Raw genomic sequence first — 18,789 nt, 5'->3', positions numbered from 1 at the left:
AACCTGGAACGGGTAGCAAGACACAGTGCCTGTGCCACATTCCCCAGCAAAGAGGCATCCTGGAGGCAGCGGGCTCCATCTCAGCCACAGGCAGCACGGCAAGATGTGGCGGTGGCCAGGAGGCAGCCCTGGGATTCTGGTTTGTGCTCACTGGGTTAGGTTTTATTAAAAAAAAACCCCAACAGTGGTCTAATGTTAAAAAATATTAACTGCCCAGGACATGGAATTTACAGCCTTGGGGTAAAAACTCACAATTAGAAAAGAGAAAACAGACCAAAGACAACGTAGACTGATGTTTCAAGTAGCCAGGGCATGAGGAAATTCATCAGAGTTCTTAAATAAACCTGAAGCAATCTCAGATCTTTTGTGTTCGTCTCTGAAAGCACTAAGTTTATAAGGTGACACTCCATAAAGCTTAGAAACAATGTAAGAAGGAACTAACAACTATAGATCAGTCAGCTTAACCTGAGTTCTTGGGGAAAAAACACAAAATAAATCCACTTGTCAATATCACAGAATCCCAGAATCATCTGGGTTGGAAAAGCCCTTGAAGATCCTCCAGTCCAACCATGAACCTCACACTGACCGTTCCCAACTCCACCAGATCCCTCAGCGCTGGGTCAACCCGACTCTTCAACCCCTCCAGGGATGGGGACTCCCCCCCTGCCCTGGGCAGCCCATTCCAACGCCCAACAACCCCTTCTGCAAAGAAATCCTTCCTAAGAGCCAGTCTGACCCTGCCCTGGCGCAGCTTGAGGCCATTCCCTCTTGTCCTGCCGCTGGTTCCTTGGCTCAAGAGACTCATCCCCCCTCTCTGCACCCTCCTTTCAGGGAGTTGGAGAGGGCCATGAGGTCTCCCCTCAGCCTCCTCTTCTCCAGACTAAAAGATAGGCTAAGTAGTAGTCTACATGGAGTGTCTAAGAACAAAGCATGTCAAAACAAACTACTTTCCTTCCATAGGAAAAAATCAAATCCTGTGTATAGGAGAGAAACAATTAACACAATACATTTCCACCTCAGCAATGCTTTTGACATCTTCTTGTGAGGTTTTACAGCTTTTCTCTTGGATTTAGCACCATTCAATATTTTCATTAATATAATGGATGATGGAATAAACTATTTACTTCTTACATCTGCAGACTGTGGCGAACTCCTCTTGTTTTATAGGACAAGATAAAATATAAAATATACTCAAATACAAAATTATTTGAGAAACTGGAGAAACGGTTTGAAAAAACAGGTCGCATTCTATTAAGACAAGTGCAAACTCTCATATTTACTTTTGACACGTCAAGTACATACACACCCAATGGACGAGGCAGCAGTTCTGCAAAAATGAGTTTGAAAATGAGTTTTAGTTCACAACCTGAAGACGAGTCGTGGTGCTGCAGGGTCTGGGGAGGGGTTGTTGGAAGCGGGGTATTGCTGAGTGCTACAGGGCGTGACTTATCCCTGGTCTCTGACTCAGGTGAACTACGGCTTCCAGCCTGAGCATGAGAATTTAAAAAAAGCTACAGGTCAACTGGAGAAAGAGGGTGAAGAAGAAGAATGGTCAGAGGTCTGTAAATCACAACAATGAGGAAAGACTGAAAGAATGAAGAGAATAAAGGAATGAGAGGAGACAACAGAAGAAACTTCAAATATACAACATCTGAGCGTTGCTTCCTGCCGTATGGTAAATAGGAAGGTCTCAGAACATTTCACCCCTCCATCGTCATCATCATCATCACCACCATACCTTTTAAAAACAGTAATCTTTCCTCCAAAATACCCTCAGACTGTCTGGTAACTCATATTTCTATCAAATCTAAAGATATTAGAGATCTTTGCTATTTTCAGGCTTGTGAACCAGATACACAGTTATTTGAATCAACAACTTCCCATCTCTTCTGTTCTGACTGAAGGAGTTTTTTCCTTTATCCTTTAAAGACCGAAAAATCTGACACCCGGACACCTTTCTGCTCCCACCACTTCTCAAGCTCTTTGATTAGGTTTTCTCTATCACTCTTCCTTTTTTCTTTTATCATTCTTGTTACTGGTCTTCACATTGCTTTATAAACCTCTAGAGACTCATAGAAACTAATGAAGTGACTGACCACCATATTCTCAGTAACAAAGAAGTAGGATTAACCAAGAACTCAATTTTTTTTTCTTTTTCAGTTCTTTTGTTGATGGGAAGAAGTCTTTTTGTTTACATTGCATTTTGGGGCGGCTTTTCTAGTAGCTCAAGTATTGCATTTATCTAAAACTAAACTTTTTTTCTCCAACTACAAGAGCCTGGTAGTCCTTCACAGCACAATTGTGCAGCATTTGTACAAAATCTGACATTCTGCCCACAAAACCACACCTGAGTTCCAAGCATCCAGCGTGCTGGGCACCTGCATTCACTTCTTCTCACAAATGGGAAGTCATTCAAGTAACTGAAAATTTCTTATCAGTTACTTTGCTCACAGGATCAGTAGCCTTAATCTTTCCTTGATTGATCATTGATCAATAATCCCCCAAGTTCCTTTACAATTTAGCCGTGAGATACAACTATTTTCTCTGTGACAGCCATGTATCTTGCTGTAGCCTGTATAAAAATACAGCATCCTAATGAAAGAGTTTACAATGGACACCTGGATTTGAAAAAGTTTGTGGCTACCTTTCTCAAGCCTAGATGATTGCGGGCTGTTTTACAGGGTTTTAATGAACCCTGGTTCATCCTCTGCAGTGATCTCAGGATGCCCTCACTCTTCAGAAAACATCAGATTTCACAGGTGAGAGGAATTATGACACAGGGTAAAAGGATTCTGAAGAATGACCGAGAAGCTGGTGGACATGGTGTGGGACCTGTTATTGATCTAAGGGTTTCAAATTAAATTCATATGGGTATCGCATAACCTCTTGTGGATGTATTTCAAATGCATCTTCTAAATATGATAAATAATATAAATTATAAAGTATGAGGTATCATTCAAATGTGCAAATACCATTCTGGGCTTCAGGTTGGAGCTTGGTAGGACAGCCCGTATTTCTTCAGTGAACGAGCTCCTCTGGAACACACGGAAGGAAACTTAACTGTAGTCGCTGCTCTCATTTCTGCCCAGCATTTTATTAACACCAAATTCCTACTGTCATCACCTTTGGATGAGTTTTGGGTGTATGGTACAGGATTGCGACGGCAAATGATTTTCTTCTCATAAATCCAGGGAGACAGAATTCATTAGAGCATTTGCATGCTACTATTTACTGTGATGAGAGGTACCTGTCCTCTCTGTGAGTTATGGGTGGTTCTTAAAACCTCTGCACTTAAAAGAAAAAAAACCAACCCAAAACATTCATTTACTAGTCAGCACTCTTATGTTTGCACTCCATCTTACTGGACAGGTATGAACGATTTGTGTCTTCCAAGATTTATTACTGTAATTCCTTTCTTCACAAAGTCTGGCAGGTTCAGCTCCTACCTGCTCAGCAGCACTGAACACCAGGGACACAGCCCCTTCCTACTCAACTCTTGCAAAGGTTTTCTACCACAAACAGAGAGCAAAGACCTGGTGGGAGTCAACAGCTTAAGATGTAAGGCCTTCAAAATTACTACAACCCCTCCCCAAATCCCATTTTTGCACGTGCATGAGAAAATGAACAGAGTTTATATTATTTTGCCCTCTGTAACCTTTCTCCTCAGTAAGGAATAAATATCTTAGGAAGAGAATAGTCCTGTTAAGGCATAGAGGCAATGTGGAGATCTTGTCTTGGCCCTATTGAATCCAGCTCCCCCTTTTCTAACAAGAACGTAGGATGACCAAACCCCAAAATGTTAGAGAACCCTGCAGAAACAACCTATAGAGTTTATCCAGCGTAAAAGGAATTGGAAGCATGGTGGAGTTTGAGAAGAAAAAAGACTTTTTGACAGTGAATTGTAACACAGGTCTCTCATTTTATACCAAACAGCAGCAAGACCAAAACTGAAGCTTTTTGAGCTAAGGACTAACGTTTCAAAAGTTAAAATGTTAAAAAAAGTTTAAAAGCTAAGCAAACTCTCCAACACAGCTGAAGGTATGACTACCGTTGTCTTCTGCTTTCCTGGTGCTCAGCAGCAATGCTGAAGCCTCGACAGTTCTGAGATCATCCAAATGGCAAGCCCTATTTTCTCTCAGCAAGAAAATTCATAAGACGACGACCATAAAATCTACTTATAATCCTTAATATCACATAGGAACAGTAAAAACTTCTAGCACTGTAATTTAGTTTTCCTATGAATAGGCCATTAAACTTGAGAGAGAGTCATGTCGGAACTTCAAGTCATCGAGTCATAGAATATCTCAAGTTGAAGGGACCTGTAAGGATCATCGAGTCCAACTCCCTGTCAGACTGGTATTTGTAGTAAGAAGCACCCAGAGCTCACCTACAGCATACCTTTTTTGGGTGATAAAAGAGGATTTAATGAGTGTTTAATCAAGCCCCCAAAAGCCAGTTTGGCAAGCTGCTGCACTCCTCCATCACCCTGATTTGGAAGAAACTGTCAAAGAACAGTAAAAAGAACAGTAAAGCTTGTGTCTCATGGGCATCAGATTCCATGTTCCTTGGTGCAAGGACCTCACGGTGACATGGAAAGCCTGACCAGTACTTCACCTGCCCATCCCGGTGTTCTTTATGATCCACAGACAAAGAAGAAACAAATAACAAAAATAGTTCATGTAACTGGTGTATCCAGGAGAAGAAGAAATGACCCAAGAACCAAGCTGCAGATTTATCCCGCAAAGATGTACAACAGGAAATCTGGTTCACTTGTTCTTTATTTAAAAAGTATTTAAATAATGCCTAAAGCCTAAAAGAAAAGTTACATGAAAGGAATATTACAAATATTATTTAGGTTGTAGGTAGCTTTAACGAGATGAGATGATGATAGGCTTTTAGCAGTGCTTAATGTTGAGGGAAGAAGAGCAACCACACACTGCTTTCAAAAAAGAGCAACGTGGGCAAGAACCTAATTATCGTAACTCATCCACATAACTCAACCTAATTATCCACTCATCCATAATTGAGTATTATCTCGTATTTATTAGGTGCTCGTGCTTTTCCTAGCAGCAAGGCTGCACAGGTCAGCAGAGTCCTGCCAGGAGGGCAGGGTCCCCGTGGAGCTCTGCTCCAGCCGAGGGTCACAGTGGGTCACTCTCAACCATCAGGAGTCATCGGGAAGCAGCAGGCAGACCAGACCCCGACCTGTGCTTGTCCACCCATCAACTGCCCAGGTGTATCGGCAGAAACTCAGGAGGATCTGGGACTGTGCCAACGGCAGAAAACGGGGAATAAAAGAGCTGAGGTAGAGCAGGTGGGAGAGGAGATGATGGAGGTGTTGGCTTGGAGACAGGGAGGTGTTGTGTAGGACACTCATAACAGAGGGCCTAGGGTTGCTTTATCTATATGGCTGTACATACATATATTCACCCAAAATACATGTAATTACCCCTTCCCTTAAGGGGATCGGATTGGTCAGTGGAAGGGATTTTGTAAGGCAGAGCAGGCGAGGGGGCTGGGGACGCAGGAGGACATTTTCAGTCCCCGCTTTTATCAAAAAGATGATGCTTGATAGGAAATACCAGATTATTCCTTACCTCAGACTGATAATCTGAACACATCAGCAGAGGGAGACAAACAGATGAAGTTGTGACCTTGAAAGTTGTGATTTAAACGAAGTTTGTCTTGCTTTCCATTAATTTCTTCACTTTACTCATCTAGTCACCTTCTGCTTTTCTCTCTTTTGCTTTCTAGCGAACCGCTCTCGCGGAGCCAACCCGCAGTTATTTTAATGCACAGCACTCTACTGTGACCAAACTGGCAGGCCAAGCGTAGCCCTGAGCAACTTAAACTCAATAAAAGGGATTTTGTCTTCTGAAGACTGGCTTGAAGAAAACAAGAGGAGCCCAGTCAGAGCTTGTTTGAGCGAACACAGACCAAGCTGCTGTCTCGCAGCGCGTAACTGCAGCGGTGGCACGTCATCGCCCCCCCCGCACCGCTGAGCCGCTCACATCTATCCAGTGACAAATGATGCATTCTCCCCCCTTCTCCTCCCTCCCCATTTATTTTTCTTCTTTAAGAAGAAACAGACTTGGATTTCAAGAATTAACTCTGAGATCTGCCTCAAATTAGTTTGTCCCAGTAAGACTTCAAGCAAAGGCATTTCCCCTAAAAATGTTAATGGAATGTATTTGCATTCATATGGCGAGTGACATTTATTACAGTAACAAGCCTGCAGAGGCAGTTCTAACATTTTATCTAATTTGAGAAAAAGCAGAAACTGATGGACCGAGTCAGATCCATTGGAAACAGTTTCCAGCAGTGACCACAGACAACCACTTCAAGGAAAAGAGTAAGAAACTTTGCATTAGGCTGTTGTAGTATGAACAGGCTGTATCTGGGATCCTCTTCATTTCTAGCAGTTAGAGCATGTTAAAAAATAAAGCACATTACATTGAGATGTAGGGCTGGAGAAGACATCAAGAAATACTTTTGTTCACATCAATCTCTCTCAAGTATTCCCAGCAGATACTGGTCTGTCTTGGTTTTAAAATCTCCATTGATAAATATTCCGTAACTCTTTTATGGTAGTTTGTTTCCATCCTCCACTTCCATTAAGGTCGAGATTCATAGAAAAATATCAGAGTCCCGGAATCATCTGGGTTGGAAAAGCCCTTGAAGCTCCTCCAGTCCAACCATGAACCTCACACTGACCGTTCCCAACTCCACCAGATCCCTCAGCGCTGGGTCAACCCGACTCTTCAACCCCTCCAGGGATGGGGACTCCCCCCCTGCCCTGGGCAGCCCATTCCAACGCCCAACAACCCCTTCTGCAAAGAAATCCTTCCTAAGAGCCAGTCTGACCCTGCCCTGGCGCAGCTTGAGGCCATTCCCTCTTGTCCTATAGGTGGGAAGGGACCTCTGGAGGTTTCTAGTCCGTGCACTGCTCAAAGCAGGGCCAATTCCCAGCAGGTTGCTTGAGAACTTGTCTAGCTGAGCTCTAAATGTCTCCAAGAAGGAAGATTCCAGTTCTTCTCCAGACAACCTCTTGAACAATATTTGACCATTATCATGGTGAAAAAGTTTTTCTTGATATAGAGTTGGAATTTCCTTTCTTGCAACCTCTGTTTCTGTTGCTTCTTGACCCTTCACTGTGCAGTTCTGTGGTGGGTCGCCCTTGGCTGGCCGAGAGGTCCCCACATGTCTGGCTCACCAGGCAGCTGCAGACAGCAGCAAGATCTGCTTTCACTTTCTCTTCTCCCCCCCCCCCCCCCCCTCCCCCCCAGCACACCCAGCTCTCTCGGCCTCTCCTTGAACGTCACGTCCTCCAGCCACCAACCAACCATCTCAGTGGTCTCTACAGGGCTCCCTCCAAGACGTCCATGGCTCTCCTGTGCTGTGGAGCCCCAAACCAGACATGGTCCAGCTGATGTGGCCTCGCCAGCTCTGAACAGAGGCAGAAAGTCCCGTCCCTCAGCCAGTGACCCTGCCTCTCCTGGCTGTGCTCTTGCCGGGGTGGGCTGCTCCGCCGCCGGGGCACGCTCCTCACTCCCGCTTTCAGCAGGAGGCCCGGGTCCTCTTCTGTAAAGTAAAGACTGATGCAAACAACTCACCAGGCTTCTTTGCTACCGTCTTTTCATTCTTGACGACTCTTTTGTACGTCTTGTCCCCAGAAAGTCTCACTGATTCCCTAGATTCCTGCTTTTGATGGTATTGAGTCTTTTTACCACAGACTTCAGCATCCCATGAGAGGTGCTCTTCAAATTCTTTCCCCATCTCTGAATTTCCTGTTAACATTTAACCAGCCGTGTTTATACGATTTCCTTTTCTCTCCATTTGGGCAAGCTCCCCCTTTCCTCAATGCCATCCTTTCCTTGGGATGTCCTCCTTAGCTTGCTCATTGACCCATGAAAAATGTTTTTTGGATGGTTTTGTTTTCTTCTTGGATTTTGACACACAGATTTCCTGAGCTTCTAATATAGGATTTTTAACAGCCTCCAGGCAGCTTACAGGCTTCCTGCTTTTTGGACTGATCCTTTTAGGATTTTTTCTAGTGGTTTCATTTTTACATAGTTCCCTTTCTCGAACACGAGTATCTGCATACGGGATGTACTTGGCGCCTCTCTCCCGCTGTTGAAGTGAAGGGTGTGATGGTTACTGCTGCAGGCCAGCCCGCACAGTCAGCACCGTGCGAACTCCTCCTGCTGCACCCCTCAGCCCCAAATCCAGGAGCGCATCTTCTTGTGGATTCTCAAACCAGTTGCTCAAAGAAGCACCAATTATTGCATTCCAAAGTGTTTCTGCATCCCCATCTGAAAGGGCGTTGATTTAGTCTCTGTGTGGGCAGCTGAAATCTCCCACAGTTAATTACCTGTCCTAAACCCGCAGCTTGTCTTATCTCACTTAACATTTCCTGATCACTACCACCATCTAATCAGGGGGTCTGTATTTCTTTTCTATTATTAAGAATTTAGAATTTCAACCCACAAGGATTCTGCAGTTCTTCTCTTTTGCTGTGATATTTTTATGCTGCTGCGCTCTATTTCCTTTAGGTACACCCTTGCCTGCACATCCTACTGTACCGTTCCTGTAAAGCTGGCAGCCTGGCCACCATATACTCAACGAGTATCTTTCTTGTACTGGATCTCTGAGATGTTTATTATATTGGGGTTTTCATTTGATGTTCCCCATTTTAATTCCATACGGGAAGAAAAAATTGTTCCTCTTTTTTTTCGGCTTTGAATTTCCCAACCTCTAATTTACTCCTGTCTCTTTGTTTTAATGTTACAAGAGGAGAATTAAAGAAAAGTCTGTGGCTGACAAATCTCAGCTATTCCATTCCCCACAAACAGCGAGCCCTGCAGCCACGACACGCCATCCCAGAGCTCAGCGGGATGTTCCTCCACCAAGTTGCAACGGCCAACTTGGCCATTAGTCACACCAAGTGCTGGCTAGGGAAGGGGGATCTCCTGTTGGCAAGAAATAATTAGAACCTGCTCTGAAGCAGAGCACTTTAAACTCGGATCCCTTCAGAATATGAAAAATATATCCATTCTAGCTGATGAGTATTTCTGGGCTGTGAATAAACAGTGGACGCAGTAAATAACCTTTAGATCCTTGCTGCTCAGCCTCGGTCGCAATGGAAACACACTGTTATTACTCTGGCATCCCCTCCACCACGCTTCAACCCCTGGCAGCACTTTGACATCGACCCCACTGTATGTAACTTATTTGGATGGAAAAAAAGCAGCAATTTATCACAGGTCTTTGAAAAGTCTCAGTTAACTCCAAATGCTGCTTTCTTTACCTCCAAATAAGCTGCTTCATTTTTGACCTCTTTCAGAACTACGAAGTACACAGAAGCAGGTTGAGGTGATTTACAGATTTTTGAACAATCAGGTTCTTTCAGAACCAATACTGTGCCTCTTTAGTTTTCATAATACTCCTTTGTTACTACCACAAAAAGCCAAGTCATGAGTAAGAATCCTTCCACCGTCTGCCAGAGTGAAACTGATGCAGCACTTACTGTCTCAACAACTTTAATTTTATATGAAGATTACATCGAAATCCCCTCCTTTTCCATCTAAACCAGAAAGTTTGCGCTGTATTGCTTTAATATTTCAACACGAACATAGTCCTGAATGACTCCAGAAATGCAAATATACCATTTGACAGAGCTAATGGGAACTGACAGTTAAAAACATTTAAAAAGCATAATTCTTTTTTCTCGAAGTTTTAGAAAAGGGAAATATCTGGTCACATCCATATAACAAAGTCAGATTACTGGCTGAACACACACTGAAGGAAATTTTGAGGAGGCATAAGCCTGCCTGGCTGGAAAGGACTTTATTTATACGACAAATATGTAATGAAAAGGGGAATGAGGACCCTGATGTTGGGACACTTCTCTAGCCAGGCTAACATGTGGCAGGACACACTCTGCCACAGTGGTAAGGTGCTTAGGAGAGGTCATTGCTTCTGCTGGAGGTCATGGAAGACAAGGGCTATATCTGAAAATGGATAATAACAGGTTTTGCAGGAGCGATCATGTCGAGCAGCAGTGCGGGAGAGACGTTGGCGTGGCCTGTTCCAAGCTGGCACAGGGGGCCAAAGGACATGCTGAAAGAGCCGCCGGGTTTGAGTATGAGCTAAGCCAAGCTGCTTCTAAGCAGATACTCGTCGGCGATGTCGTAAAGCGGCAGCCTCGGTGCGGGGGAGATCCACTGCTGCTCACTGAGGTGGAGATTGTTCCTGCAAACACCGCTTGCGGATTAAACAGCAAAGATTGGGATCTTCCCATCCAGCCAGACTGCAATTATTCTATGGAATTTCAGGAAATTCTTAATTGCCATGCTAGCAATTTTCTCTTCAAGCAGTATTTATTTTTACCAATTTAAAATCGGTTGGGTGTTTCCTTTAGTTTCTTCTATTATAAAAGACTACAAACAAAAATTAGCTTCTCTCTCAGGCTCCTTCCCTCTGGAATAAATATATTCCATAACGTTTGTTCCATGATTTGTTTTCCTCAGGTATCTACATATTTATCTCTTCTCTAGACTAAGTAGGACTAATCTGCTTATTCTCTTGTCTCCTCTGACCTCATTTCTCATAATTTGTGTTGTCGTTTCCCGTTTCCCTGCTCTTCCCCCGCTGCCTGAGAGCGCAGTATTTCTGCTGAAAACGAGGAAAGCGTACCGCTCCTTCGCATCAGCTGAATCAACAAAAAACGACAATTTCACGCAGCTATTAGCATTTAGCTACTAATTAAGACTCTGAAAAACACCTTCCATATTCCGCGGTCAGTAAAGAGGGATGAATATTCACTTACTGCATTTCCAGCTTCGGCAGCCAGCCGGGCGGCGTATCTGGCGATCAGCCTGTGCTCCTCGTCCAGCCGGCCGGGGCTGTCCAGGATGCTGCCGGGGAAAAGCCAAAACACCCCGTCAGTATTCACCACCTCTAGATATTATTCATACCAGGGGATGACAGAGAAAAGGATGTATTATTGCAAAGAGACAGAGATGGGAAATAGAAGAGTCACGCTGAAAATAATCTAGATCGTACTCATCCCACTTCCAAAGTGGGGACTGCTCTCAAGACTTTCTGCCTAGTAGTATTTTCTCCAGGATTCACATATTCCAGTTGCAAATGATTAAATTAATTTGTTTTCAACAATTCATAAATACATATCGTTAGGAACAAATGTAATTTGCTTCTCAGGAGCTTTTCTACAAACCCCTTTGGTTTACTCAAGGTAAAAAAGGGCAAATGGTGAAGGGGAAGAGCTTTGTGCTCAGCAGATGACAAGTCTCAAAGTCAGGATGATTGCCAGGAGGAAGAGCGGGGGGGAACGTTGACCTGAGAAGAACGGACTCTGTCACTGATCAACATCAACGCAAATACAAATAGTACTTTGTAAATCAGCCTGACTTACACCTGGCTTCCTACCACCTTACAACACCCAAACACACAAAACGTGGTAATTTGAGACTTGGTCCTTCACACCTCAGCTAGCGGAGGGCGAAACAGTGAAAGAGCTGCCTCACGTTGCCTCACGCCGACAGGCTGTAGCTGTCTTGGAAACGTTGCTGAAAGGGGTATTAAAAAATATTTCCAATACTCATCAGCAACAGCGGCAGCACCATGAGGTGACAGAAGAAAGGGACCTGGAATTTTGAAACAGGAAAAGCAGAGACAGCAAATGGGACAGACCCCCAAGATTAGGAAGTGAAAGGCAGCACCTGGATGTTTCTCACATTTAACATGAGCATCATCCCCTCTGTGCATGTTAATCATTAACATGATTAATCTAGTCTGGTAACCCAGTTAGTGCCTAGAGTGCTGAATCAGTTCCTGCTATTCACAAATAATTGTCTGTTTAACTATAAACACAGAGGGGGACAAAGGATCATTTTCAGGTTGTATTAATTGAAACCAGCCAACGTTAAGATCTATTACCAGCTCAGTTTCGGTGGCACAGTGGCCTCGCCACAAAGAATCAGCAGGGGAAAGCCAAGGGAAAGACCAACTCTGTAAGTCAACATCCAACCGAATATTCAATAGCTGCTTGTTGTCCCACTGCTGCACAAAGATTTCTCATCAGTCTCCCTTTAAGAGGGAAGCTGCTGAATCGGTTACATAAACCAAACCAGTATTAACTGACAACCCCCAGGATTACTGGGGAATTGAGCAATGCGTTGCCCTCCTCCTGCCACCCTCGATGTTTCACGGGGATTCGCAGACACCGTGCTGGCTGCCACGAGCAACGCGGCGCCGAACCTGCACGTGCTCCCGGGAAACTCAGGGTGGGGATCACAGGCAGTAGCAAAGGAAAACAGACACTTACCCAGTGCTCAGCAAAAGTTGCTTTTAGTCCACTTTACCACTTCACAAGATAACGTATTTCTTTAAGCTCAATTTTGCAGATTTATGTTTACCTTATTCAAAGAACCAAATCTACATTGAATACATTATGTTTATTTAAAGATGTAGATTCGATTTCTTTTTTGTAACACCAAATTTAACAACTTGATCTCTTTTAAGACTCTGAAAGTCTGCCAGATGATGTGTTTGAGATAGCACAGACACATTGGACTGAACTTCGTAGATGTACCACTACAATTTACACAGATGGGTCTATGATGAGTATAAATGGCACTATTATGCGTTTGGCCTGCTGGATTAAAACCTGAGGATATTCAACTAAACAGGCCAAAGGAAGGAGCTGGCAAAAGGTGAGTTAAAACAGTGGGAAAACACATTTAAGATAAGAAAACCAGAGTCTTTACACAAGGCTTGCTGCACTTCTCGCATGACTCCAAGCCAATTCCTTTCCTGACTTTTTTTCTTGAGGGAGAACAATCCTTCCCATCCCATTTTCTGAATTTGATACTGGTTTTGTTTAGCTTTCCTCTGCAATTTTGTCTGTACAAGTTTTTTTCTGCTTTTATAGGGATGTGGATCATCCCATCCCTTCTACCCTTTCCATAACCTGGTATCTCCTAATACCTCTCCCAGCTCCAGGAATCATCACCTCTTCTTATCTAGGTGAATTAGAAAATAGTTATTGACAATTTCTTACTTTCTTGTAACGTAAAAAAAAAAATCCTTTTGCGTTTGTTTTTAGAAATACTTTACAGATGGAAAGGAAGTGGAATTCAAGTACATCTCTTGGCCCTCCTGCGTATTCTTTAATATAAAACAGTTTGAACAAGTTTACCACTACTGCAACCTACAGCTCTGTCGGATTAACAAAGAGGAGGTTAAACACCATCTACAAAATACCACAGAATTCTTCACATAGCTTCACGAAGGAAAGCTCACTTCTTCGCAGTTTTAATTTCTGTGGAGACATTGTAAAGGCTTCCTACCCTGAAACCCCCTCCTCGATAGGAGCCCTGGGAGCTCCCTGCCCCTTGGGACAGCGGCAGCACTGCAGGTTGTGACCCTTCCCCTGCCTAAACCTGTCTCATGGGTATCCAGAGCTGTCTGCACAGAAAGTCCCAGAGCCACAGCCGACACACCAGCCACAGGACAGCAGCTCAAGAAGAGCAGGAAAGGTAGCGAAGGGGAAGGATAAGCCTGGCTTAAGCCCAGACCTCAGAAGGGAGGAGAGAATGTGAATCACAGAATCCCAGAATCATCTTGGTTGGAAAAGCCCTTGCAGCTCCTCCAGTCCAACCATGAACCTCACCCTGACCGTTCCCAACTCCACCAGATCCCTCAGCGCTGGGTCAACCCGACTCTTCAACCCCTCCAGGGATGGGGACTCCCCCCCTGCCCTGGGCAGCCCATTCCAACGCCCAACAACCCCTTCTGCAAAGAAATCCTTCCTAAGAGCCAGTCTGACCCTGCCCTGGCGCAGCTTGAGGCCATTCCCTCTTGGCCTGGCGCTGGTTCCTTGGCTCAAGAGACTCATCCCCCCTCTCTGCACCCTCCTTTCAGGGAGTTGGAGAGGGCCATGAGGTCTCCCCTCAGCCTCCTCTTCTCCACACTAAACCCCCCCAGTTCCCTCAGCCGCTCCCCATCACACCTGTGCTCCAGACCCTGCACCAGCTCCGTTGCCCTTCTCTGGACACGCTCAAGTCATTCAATGGCCTTTTTGGAGTGAGGGGCCCAAACCTGAACCCACTCATCGAGGTGTGGCCTCACCAGTGCTGAGCCCAGGGGTCAGATCCCTTCCCTGTCCCTGCTGGCCACGCTAGTGCTGGTATTTGTGAGTGAGAGTTCAGAGATTTTCACAGCAGCAGAATTTTGGAAGGGTAATGTTATATATTTCCTTATCTTAAAAATACTGTGTCGGGTGGTTGGGTCTATTTTGACAAGGTTGTGCTACTTCTACAGCACCGATGAGCCAACCCATGAGCTCACCCCCCACCTCGTTTGGAGATGCAGGCGATCGCATCGGGGACTCAGGGAGCTGCCACGTGTCAAGGAAACGTCACCCTTGGGAGAGCCCGGCTCTGCTGTCAAGGCACCGAGGCAGAATGGAACTGACGGGAGCCGCAGAACACGAGCCCCCCGAGGGGAGACGGGGAGGCCGAAGGGATGTTGATTTTTAGGTGTTTAGGAAACATTTGAGACAACGTGATCAACGCACATAGGAAGCGCAGCTTCCGCGGTCACTGTCATTGGACCCAAACGCGCGTGGGCACCCCGAGGGATGTTCGCAGCCTCTGCCCCCGCTGCTGCGCTGGCAGGAGCATCGGGGCAGTGTGAGGAGCCAGCGAAGGAAATGGAGTTGGCCCAGGACTGGCCTGACAAAACAATAACTTGTTTTCTGCCAGGGCAGCTCCCTGAGCCAGCGCAGCAGGCAGCTGCGTAAACGCGGGAGTTAGCGCCAAGGCGAGGACCGGTGCCCCGGCAGGATAGACGGGGAGGGGGGGAAAGGGGAAAAATCAGCACTTAGGCTGGCCTGAGGCTTTCACAAAACCACGCCCAACAAAACGGGGGCAAATGCAGCCTGGAAAGAGAAAGCTGCGATGCCAGTGCCCTGTTTTCAGATACTAACAAAAGTGATGCTCGGACAACCAAAGCGTTGGCTAGGGATAGGTGATCAGTAAAGGATGTAAGAGAAGATGATACATCGTGGTGGGAGGTTTGGGATCTCAGGCTCCTTCCAAAACTGCTCAGGAATTCATGATGCTGGGAAGTGGCAGAGGACAGCAAAGGAAGACATGGCTTATTCTTCCAGCACTGACCTGAAGGGCCCCATGTCCCACGTGCCAACTGATGGGGAGCTGAGAGTAAGGATCTTGGGGGCAAAATATCTCTAAGAAAATTGACTTTTTCCTTTCATTCTCCTTTAAAACGTGGAGTGCTGCAGATAATTGCAGTTACAGAGAGTCAGGAATTTAAAGGAAACCAAATCAAACCAGCCAAGCAGCTAACCACCCATCCATCCACCTAGGTCAACCGACCAGAAGTAACACACCTAAATCCTGCGGCCAGCTGTCTTCTGCAGGAAATGCAGAATACATCAGACATCAAAATAATGACACTCCAGGCAGGGCTACTTAATTTTTCAGGTAAAAAGCGGAGCTGAAACAGAGGCTTCATGGGGACTGGGGAAAAGCAGGCATGCTGAATGATGTGGGATGTTATTCAGTTATTAAGTTATGAATGCTGAACTTAAGGAATATGTAACAAACAACTGTCCAAGTAATAAAGCACAACTCGTCAGCTCTGCAAGCTTTCTAAGTGCATAGGGTAGAACTTGCTGCACTCTGCAGCTGCCTTTGCCTGCAGCACATCCTTTAGGGCGGGGCTTTTCTATTATTTCTTTGAAAAGCACTTAACCAATTTGGCTTGCTACCACAATAATACAGTAGGTAAAAAAATGAAAAATATATTATTGTAGGATAAATGAAGTCCACTGACCTCTGTTTGCTATATTCCTTATGTAGCTTGGATGGACTTTTTGGTTGGAGGACATCAGTGAATTAAATAATTCTTAATATGATGAAAAATCTCAGGGATTCAGTGAGCCATAGCTTAAAGGCTCTCAAAGTTTGGCTGAAAGATGTGGAAAGATACTGGGCAATAAAGAGCAAAGGTAAGTATACGCAAAAACAGTGACTGGAAGTGGAAGAAAGATAAGTTCAAAGTTGAAGTAGGGCTTTTTTTTTTTTTTTTTTTTAATAGCACAATTAATCACTGGGACAGACTGTCAATGAAATGAGTGGCTTCTCCATCATGGTCTTCTCTGAAAGCTACATCTTTAGAGAAAGGTATTAGGATCAGCACGGGGATGAAGAGGGGTGATGGTTTTAAACTAAAAGAGCAGTGATTCAGACTAGATTTGAGGCAGAAACTCTTCCCTGTGAGGGGGGTGAGGCCCTGGCACAGGTTGCCCAGAGAAGCTGTGGCTGCCCCCTCCCTGGAAGGGTTCAAGGCCAGGTTGGACGGGGCTTTGGGCAACCTGGGCTAGTGGAAGGTGTCCCTGTCTGGGGGATAGCATAGGATAGGATAGGATAGGATAGGATAGGATAGGATAGGATAGAATAGAATAGAATAGAATAGAATAGAATAGAATAGAATAGAATAGAATAGAATAGAATAGAATAGAATAGAATAGAATAGAATAGAATAACAATCATCTGCCTGATCACTCCAGGACTGACCAAAAGTGAAATACAGCATGCTATTAAGGGCATTGTCCAAATGCCTCTTAAATGTCCAAATTCCTGGACACCGGTGTGAGACAACAGAAGATGCTCTGATGGTCTCTTCTGGTCCCGGGGGCTGTACTGCCCTGACAGAGAGGGGCCGTGGGGAGCGAAGGAGCTGCAGCTCTGTACCTGCCTCCAACACAGCCCAGAGCAGATGCAAACAGGAGAACAGAAGAGAGAAAGCAAGTGATGGTTTACTACAGGAAAAGCTGCCTGTAAGTGAGGTTTACTGTTATCTTAATCAGTCAGAAACAGACTGATTAGGAGTTCTCTGGAGTACACTGAGGATCTCTCACAGCCTGCCAGAAGCAGAAAGACTTATATGAGATTTTGGGGGGGGGTGAAGACCAAAAGAAGTGACAACGAAGCACACGTTTGATCAGGCTCTTGTGCTGCCTTGGAAGACACTCCCATGCACAGTGAAACTAGGATTGAAATTATTTTCATTGTGTTTGGCTCCTTCTAGGAGCACACTGTTCCTCTGGTAACAGTACCAAGTGATTTTTTAAAATTTAAAGACCTAAAGCACCGAGAACCTCTACTCCAACTTGCAGCATGGCAGGTGTGAGCTACACAGAGTATTTCAACCTGTCATGTACTCTTCAGGATGTGCCTTTGTATTGCAAAATCCTGTGATTATAGTAATTGAGTGAAGGTGAGTCTGAAATGCCTTGGTTTTTATTGTCTTGTGGACAATATTATGGGCTCTCAGTTCATAGCAGGTGATAGCAGACAAGAGTGATTCACTACAAAGGAAAAAAACCTGACTTTCCCCAGAGATCTAAACAGCCAGAATGCACTCCATCAATACAGCAGTGGAATACAAATTTCTACATGACAGAGTGATGAAATAGGACTCTCAAAATATTATTCAGAGGATAACAACATGGATAGAGCAAGGCCTTTACATATAGCCTGCAGATCACTAAACCTCCTTTTCCTTACCAGCACAGCTCTGGCTCTGTAAAGGCATAATTTAATTAGGTCCAAAAGTGGAATACGGAAAACCTCCCGTCTATGTCCTGTGATGAAATGGGAGAGCTGTGTTTTGGGGCTTTAGGGTAAAATTTCTCTACATAGACACAGACATGAAATATAAATGTGCACAAATACTAAAGCCGAGATAAAAGAAATTAATTCTTCAAAGCATTAACATTTTTTGGAAAGGCACAGAAAGGAACAGTCATATTAAGCAGGTCAAGCTGATGGGATTGAAAGAGCTTGTTTGTTTAGCCCAGGTAACAAAGACAGTGACAGGACGGGATGTCTGTCTGCGACTGCGTTTGGGGTGGAGAGGTAAAAGCAGCGAGGAGAAAGAACAGTGAGAGTTCTAGGACAATGCTGGCACAAGAACTAATGGGTATCAGCTGACTGTGAAAAAATTTAAAGTGGAAGAATGTGTAGATCAGTGATGAGCGGCAGCCTCATGGGTTGGGGTTGGCACTGGTGCTGTTTAACATCTTTGTTAAGGGATCGAGGCACCCTCAGCAAGTTCCCCAACACCACCAAGCTGTGTGGTGCGGTGTCACACCGGAGGGAAGGGATGTGCCATCCAGAGGGACACGCATGTGCTGGAGAGGTGGGACGTGCCAACCTCATGGAGTTCAACAAGGCCAAGGGCAAGGTCCTGCACATGGGTCAGGGCAATCTCAGGCACAAACCCAAGCTGGGCAGAGAATGAATCATATCATAGAATCACATCACAGAATACCAGGCTGAAAGGGACTTCAAGGATCATCTGGGCCAACTTTTCTTGGATTGAGAGCAGCTCTGCAGAGGACTTGGAGGTGCTGGTGGGTGAAAAGCTGGATACGAGCTGGCAACGTGTGCTGGCAGCCCAGAAAGCCACCCGTGTGCTGGGCTGCACCCAGAGCAGTGTGGGCAGCAGGGCGAGGGGGGGATTCTCCCCCTCTGCTCCGCTCTCGGGAGACCCCCCTGCAGTGCTGGGTCCAGCTCTGGGGGCACCAACAGCAGAAGGACACGGACCTGCTCGAGCGGGGCCAGAGGAGGCCACGAAGATGCTCGGGGGGCTGGAGCACCCCCCTGTGAGGACAGGCTGAGAGAGTTGGGGGGGTTCAGCTGGAGAAGAGAAGGCTCTGGGGAGACCTTAGAGCGGCCT

The 18,789-nt window shown here is 45.3% G+C and overlaps 1 protein-coding gene across 14 annotated transcripts in view; it reads right to left on the bottom strand.

The window, feature by feature from the left end:
* Positions 1-18,789, bottom strand: part of DTNB (dystrobrevin beta) — a 218,174-nt gene that overhangs the window by 72,306 nt on the left and 127,079 nt on the right. For 13 of the 14 annotated variants that reach the window (XM_074820417.1, XM_074820418.1, XM_074820416.1 and 10 more), the window contains one exon: positions 10,829-10,916. In XM_074820417.1, coding sequence (XP_074676518.1) covers positions 10,829-10,916 — 88 coding nt within the window. Of the gene's footprint in view, positions 1-10,828; positions 10,917-18,789 lie in introns of those variants that run through there. The other variant, XR_012622719.1, reaches the window with a different exon arrangement.

Source organism: Strix aluco, chromosome 3, assembly GCF_031877795.1.
Source record: "Strix aluco isolate bStrAlu1 chromosome 3, bStrAlu1.hap1, whole genome shotgun sequence".
Taxonomy (NCBI): domain Eukaryota; kingdom Metazoa; phylum Chordata; class Aves; order Strigiformes; family Strigidae; genus Strix; species Strix aluco.
This window is presented reverse-complemented; position numbering and strand designations above follow the sequence as displayed.